Below are 7,237 nucleotides of genomic sequence, written 5' to 3'. Positions count from 1 at the left end.
TTTTCTCAGTGTGTACTTACAGAACTTGGGCGCGTTTAAAAAATAAAAATAAAAAACCCCGCCATCCTAGTGTTGTCACGGAAGTTTTTCACGGATGTAGCTCAGAGCAATGAAGTTCAGTTGTGTTAATTAATGTGGGTATAGTGGGGGAAAAAAAAATATTGAATGCTTTTTTTCCCCCTTGAATGCTTCTTTAACCTCTTACCAACGTGCTGCATACTGCTGCAAACACCCACTGGTAACCCCCGCAATCAGTGCTAGCACTGATTGTGGGTGTTAACTCTGTTGTTGGCACCGCCATATTTCCTTAGTTCTTCGCTGCTTGTGCAAGGAGCAACAATCCGTCACTGACAGCCTCAGGTCTTTAACCGGTTAAGGACCGGGCCCTTTCCTGTTTTTTTCATTTCCATTTTTCACTCCCCACCTTCAAAAATCTATAACTTTTATTTTTACATGTAAAAAGCTATGTGATGGCTCGTTTTTTGCGTAACAAACTGCACTTCATAGTGATCGCATTGAATATTCCATGCCATGTACTGGGAAGCGGGAAAAAAATTCCAAATGCATTGAAAATGGTGAAAAAACGCATTTGTGTCGTATTCTTGTGGGCTTGGATATTACGGCTTTCACTTCACGCCACAAATGACGCATCTAATTTATTCTTTGGGTCTGTACGATTACAGGGATACCAAATTTGTATAGGTTTAAGGACTGTACGACCTTTTGATCACTTTTTATGGAATTAATTTTTTTTTAAATGGCAAAAAAGTGCAAGTTTTGACTTTGGACGCGATTTTCCGTTACGGGGTTAAACGCAGTGATTGATCAGGCATTTTCGGACGCGGCAATACCTAATGTGTGTATGATTTTTACTGTTTATTTATATCAGTTATAGGGAAAGAGGGGTGATTTGAATTTTTATGTTTTTTTACTATAATTTTTTTTTTTAACTTTTTTAAAATTTTTACTATTTTTCAGACTCCCTAGGGTACTTTAACCCTAGGTTGTCTGATCGATCCTACCATATACTGCCATACTACAGTATGGCAGTATATGGGGATTTTACTCCTCATACATTACAATGTGCTGATAGCACATTGTAATGAATGGGTTAACCCGAAGTAGCTTCGGGTCTTCGTGAGACCCGAAGCTACCATGGCGACGGATCGCCGCTCCCCGATGATGTCACGGGGAGCGGCGATCCTCGGAAAGATGCCGGCGCCCATGCATTGGAACGCGACCGCCGTCGTGAATACACCGGTTAAAAGACCCGAATTGGTGTTATTTCTGAAGATCTGTTACAATGTGACAGTAGCACATTGTAACAGACCATGTACAAAATCCACATATACTGCCATGGCAGCATATAGTAGGATAGACAACACAAAATGTAGCGGCTACCCTCTTACAATGGTCCCTGAAAAATAAAATTGTATGCCCTGCAAACAGTACATATCTAACCCCAACCCATATAATGTGCCATTTCCTGCAGCCCTGGTCTAAAATGCACCCTGTCCTGCAGCTGCCCTTTTTTGTAGCCCCCCCTCTAAAGTGCTCCTTTTTCTTTAGCCCCCTTTTAATGTCTTCATAAGAAGACATCGACAGAAAAGGGGACCCCTTTTTCTATAGAAACCCTCACACACATATAATGGGCCCCTTGTCTTTGGGCTTTTCAAAGTGAAGAAAAAAAAAAAAAATACAACATATACGCAATTATAAACCGAGGAACCCCCCCCCCCCCAATTTTACCACAAAATAATAATAATAATAATAATTTAAAAAAAAAAAAAAGCTTGGCCTCTAGTATAGGCCTGAGTTGGGAAATACTGTTTAAATAAAATGTCCCAGGCAGCGTCCCCCCCCCCCCAATAAAACATCCCCAGCAATGCTGCCCCATAAAATGCTCCCAGGGGTGCTCCCCCCAATAATGAAATATCCACAGAGGAGGCCCAATAAAAATATTGAAAACGCATACCTCCGGTGCTTCTCTTCAGGCCACGGCTCAGAGTTAATCTCTCCTCAAATTCCCGGCAGTGCGGGCAGAAGCAAGTCTACGCTCTCTGCCATCACGCACTAGCCATGATGTGGCCCTGTCACTGCTTGATGAAATCATCAGAGCGGGTGTACGCGGGCAGAGTGTATAGACGTATCTCTGCCCGTATTGCTGGGAATCTGAGATCAGAAGAAGCCAGAGCCGAGGATGAAGAGGAGCGCCAGAGGCGAGTACCGTCTTATAGCAGCCCGGGATCGGGAGTTCCAGGCTCAGTGGTAAAAAAGCAAAACAAATAAAAAGTTCAAATCGCTCCCCTTTTTCAATAACTAACAAACAAATCATAAAAACATGTAAAGTATCACCACGTCCCAAAATGTCAGATCAAAATATAAATGGCTATTCCCAAAGAACCCCGTAATGGGGTTTAATATTTGAGTAAAAAAGTTACACAGTCCCCAAAACGGTAGCAAAGAAAATGTCAAATTGTCTCGCAAAAAAAAAAAAAATTACAACTCACGCAACTCTGTACACAGAAGTTTGAAAACATTTTTGGCGCCAGAAGATGGCGTAATAATGTTTTTTTGTACAGGGTTTTTTTTTTTCCTCTTTAAATGTATTAAAACACAATCCCTACATAAATTTGGTATCCCTGTGATTGTACTGGGCGGGGGTGTTTCCGGAGCCCCTCAGTGATTTCTTACTTACCCAGCTACTTGGCACCTAACTTAGCTCCACCCCCTCTCCAGCTCCCCAGGGCTGATTGCACCATCTATGTGAAGTGATCGGTCGGGATCCAGAAGTGAGGTGGCAGACACTGTCCTGCATTATAAATATATATAATAAATGTGTCAGTGCCTCCGATGTAGCGAACCCTTCCTGATGCACTGTCTGCCAGAGATTGCCCTCCAGGAGGGTCTTACAGCTAGAGGTTGGGAGAACCCCGCTGTTCCCGATTCCAGCTCCCTACTCAGCCCTCCAGACACTACACATCTGCAGCGCCGGGACCCAGGTAGTGTGCAATCGCATGCTCCTGAACCATGGCATTGGCGAAGCAGCATTCCACATATACAAAGGGACCCTCTTATTCTGCTCCACATTGTTTCCTGACCCTTGGAGGCAGGAAATCCCTACCCATCAGTGCCGTTGGAGGCTGTGACTTCAGACAAGAGCACAGGAAAGAAAATTATACTAATGGAAAGTTTTCCACCTCATTACCTTTTTGCATAATAATTCCCAACCATGAAGTTTGTGAATACATTCCTAAAGCATCACAAGGACCAATGGTAAAAAGCACTACTGTAATATAATTTTCCTTTCATTATTTCAATCTCAATATACATACAATTCAGCGAGTACACTGCCTCTTCACTTCAGATTGGTCGTGTATTCAAGCCCTCTTATAATAACATGCTTTTCTATCGTCTCGAGGTGGATCAGCATCTCTGTCCTGTCCTTTTTGGGTGTAGTAATATGTGGGCGAATGTGCAGTACAATATAGGGGTCTGGTGCCAGGGCTTATGGAGCATATATTAATCTTCCATGGTATAATAGAGAACATTTAAAATCTCCAGGAGATGGCAGGCCAGGCAGGGTTGGTAGTGGTCAGGTGGCAAAAGAAGCGATGCAAGCACAAAAACGCATGTAGTCAAACTCTGTTTTTAGACATTTTGAGGTTTTGTTGAAACTGCCCAAGCCTATGAGTATTCTTAAAAAAAGATATGCTACACTTCAGTAGAAGGTAATCACAATGTACTATTTTATATTGTTCAAACTTTCTTTTATGCTACTAAAAATGCAGTGCTTTCTCGTGTTAAAATAAACAAATTCACAAACCAAAAGAAGTATTTAGAATATATATTTTTTAATTTTTATAAATAACTTATCTGTTACAAAGACTGTTTACCCAGCTAAAATCACAAAACCATCAGCTCAAGATATCCAAATTAGGTTTTATTATTAAAACTAGTAAAAAATTTTCAAATCTTCACAGAAAACTGCGGATGAAGCTGAAATGGTCTTTTACTTGTAAGCATTGTTTGTAAGTGCTTTGGTTCTGCCATTTAGCCCAATTACAGTGCTGGAAGGCCCAAAAACATACCAAGCCTTTGCAACACTTTGGTTACCTAGAAATATATTCTGCGACACAATGAATAGCCTCAGGAAACAAGGCTCATCACATTTTAGTTTCTGGTACAAAAACCTTAAAAACAATGTATGATGTCGAGTCATTTACAGTGGATGTCTTTACAAAACCAATGGCTACTTAAATATCAAAGCCTAAAAGAAAAGGTAAGCCACTGACTGTTACTATTTTTACCTCTTAATACTTAAATAAAAGCAGCAATAATGCACATTTCTTTAAGATGCCAAGCAGTGTATCAGTTTAGTTCTTAACAGTGATTTGCTTACGAAATGCGTGGTACGTCTTGAAGACAAGGATTTTTCTTTTTAATATGGCCACTCTTTGTTGGTTGGGAATGAAGAAATGAGAATTACCCAGATTTATGTTGACATAGGAGCATCCGTTTTAAGATACAACAGTCTCAAACAGGAAAGTCACAGATTTGAGACCAATGTAACAAAAGAACATGGACCCATGTGCATACAAAAAAGAAAAGAAAAAGGAAAAAAAAAGAAAAGTTAAAACAGAGTCTCTTACGCAACTTTAGGGTATTAACCAAGGTTTTCTCATTCTTAAATTTTGACAAATACAGTACTTGCGTATTGCTGAACATATACCGATTTGGAAACGGACTTCTTTTGCCATACCATTATTATGCCACTTACATTTCTAAGACTTAGAACAGGCATTAGACATTTGGCACATTCAGGAAAATAGGGCACGTCTTTATGAAAGTCAGTATGAAAGCCACCCACTGTAAATTCATATATGTCTGCAGAAAAAGATGGTAGAACATTGTGCCTTTTCATGATTTTCACAGGACATCAAGATATGCAAGATAAATAGGTTTTGTGGTGGAGAGATGACCAACAAAACCATTTCTATACACAATACTTTACTCCTTTCCACCACCCAGTTACAAGGCACCAAATTTTTGATAAAAGATCTAAAAAGGGACACTGTGGCAAAAAAAAAAGAAAAAAGAAAATTTTAAACAAAAAAAAAAACAAAAAACACTATTACACTATACATACAGGAGAACATGACATTAATAAAGGTGAGAAGGGAATAAGGTCACTTGGAGCAGGCTTTAGGGTTATTTACAACTGGAAAAAAAGCTTTAGGTAATTTCACTGTATCATACAGAGACAACACATGCAGTTTTTCATCATTGTTGCACTTGATTGTATGGATGTTGGTTTCACAAGCCATGGGAGGTTCCCGAGAGGCACTTAAAACACATGAACCGCACAGTCCTTCCTCCGTTCATGTGACAGCAACAACTCGCAGCAAGTTGCAAATCCTGTGTGTTTTTAGTGTTTGTGTATGGGTTGCTGGTTTGGTTTATGGAGAACTTAAAAGCCAATGAAATTTCTTGCGTTGCTTCTTCTCCAAGTAGCCAAAAACAATCCAGTAACTTTCACTGAGAAAAAGAAGTAAGGACCCAAAACTCTGGGTACAGTGAGAAATCTTCTTTAAGGGCTAATACTGTACATGGTACAGGCGGTCAGCTGGGAACCAGACTTATCAGTACTACACTGATAGAGAATTTAAGAAAAGGGCAAAAACCCAACTGCGCACAATACAACATTGAGGTATTATTCTGTGGGTTAATGTTTACTATTTGTAAACAACCACAAGGCCATTTTTTTCCTATCATTGAAAAATGTGGTTATTGACGATTTTACGCGGATTTCCATTGACAAAATTGACCTACTGGCTCAGTAATTCCTCGGCATATCGCACTGTTCACATCGGTTTAAGAGAGGGTGGTTCAGAAAAGTACATGCAGTGCAATTCCACTGAGCTCCCTCATCTTCCTCCGTGTCAGGGACCTTTGTTGACGTTTTGACAGTGGACCGTTGATCTAAATGGGGACACAACGTTAAATAATACGGTTACATTTATTTGACCCAAAAATAATAATTTTCAATGAAAAGAGAATGCAACATATGGATAAAAAAAAAGGAAAAAAAAAAAAAAATTAATGAATTGTATTGTCCGGTATTTGTACTACTAGTATTTTTACCAATAATAATTTACCATATAAAACAGTGCAAAATGTTTATAAATATTGGTATCAATTAGAGAATAAAAAATAATGATTTAGTAGAATTGTGTTTCACTTTGAGAAACACGATAAGATGTACAAAACATTTCCTAGTGCAGCTTTTACACTGGAGTTTATTTATTGCATAAACAATATAACATATGGAGTTGTCTACTTCGAGCAAATAATGGATATTGTTTGTGTAATGAAAAGCTATACATAAACTTAGAATACAATAAGCTTAGAATACAAAACTGCAGCTTTTTTTCAGCTATTTTTAGGAGGTTTTGCATGAACTTAGGGGCAGCACAGTGGCTTAGTGGTTAGCATTTCAGCCCTGCAGCGCTGGGGTCCTGGGTTTCATATCCAATCAAGGTCAACATCTCAAAGAGTTCCCTCTGTGTGCGTTTCCTCCCACACTCGAAAACATACTGGTAGGTTGATTAGATTGTGATGCCCATGGGGACAGGGACCGATTCAGCAAACTGTGTAGTGCTGCGTAATCTGTGTTTGCTATGTAAGAATTATTATTATTTAACTTACCAACAGATTGCGTACCTCTTGGCTTTGGGGGGACAGGGCCTAAAAATCCAATGTTATCATAGAAATTATGAATAGCGCTGGGATCAAAATGAGGCCCTAAATAAAACAAGAACAATATAATAAACAATAGCCTTGTTTCAAATAAAAAAAAAAAATAGCAAAAATGCACTGCAAATCTGACATTTTTTTTTAGAAATATTGTATAACACTAAAGAGTAGTTTTACTATTATGATGAATTAAGGAACTCTAGGAAAAATATGTTTGACAACAGTAGGCACAACAAAAACCCCTTCATGATTGAGGGTCATTGATTGGTGCCTGCATTGCCCAGGTAAATTTTTGCAGTTCTGTTAAAGGGGTTGTCCGAGAGTTCCGAAAAAAAAACCCCACACTATTAGGTGGCCGGGAGCGGGCTGCTTAAAACAATAAAGATGTACTTACCTTCCTGTGCCCTCCGGTATCAAGCGCTGCTGTTGCTCCTGGCGCCATGTAAACAAACATGGCCGCCGGAGCACCACTGCATTCAGC

General features: G+C 39.4%; 1 protein-coding gene across 4 annotated transcripts in view; it reads right to left on the bottom strand.

Annotated features, from left to right (window-relative positions):
* Window positions 1–3,835: 3,835 nt before the first annotated feature.
* TAB2 (TGF-beta activated kinase 1 (MAP3K7) binding protein 2) overlaps window positions 3,836–7,237 on the bottom strand; it is a 41,636-nt gene continuing 38,234 nt past the window's right edge. For 3 of the 4 annotated variants that reach the window (XM_072141326.1, XM_072141325.1, XM_072141327.1), the window contains 2 exons: window positions 6,709–6,804; window positions 3,836–5,982 (listed from right to left, as the gene is read on the bottom strand). In XM_072141326.1, coding sequence (XP_071997427.1) covers window positions 5,837–5,982; window positions 6,709–6,804 — 242 coding nt within the window. In that variant the 3' untranslated portion in view covers window positions 3,836–5,836. The remainder of the gene's footprint in view (window positions 5,983–6,708; window positions 6,805–7,237) is intronic. The other variant, XM_072141328.1, reaches the window with a different exon arrangement.

This window comes from Engystomops pustulosus, chromosome 3 (assembly GCF_040894005.1).
Source record: "Engystomops pustulosus chromosome 3, aEngPut4.maternal, whole genome shotgun sequence".
Classification (NCBI taxonomy): domain Eukaryota; kingdom Metazoa; phylum Chordata; class Amphibia; order Anura; family Leptodactylidae; genus Engystomops; species Engystomops pustulosus.
Note: the sequence above shows the minus strand (reverse complement) of the source record. Positions and strands in the feature narration are given on the sequence as shown.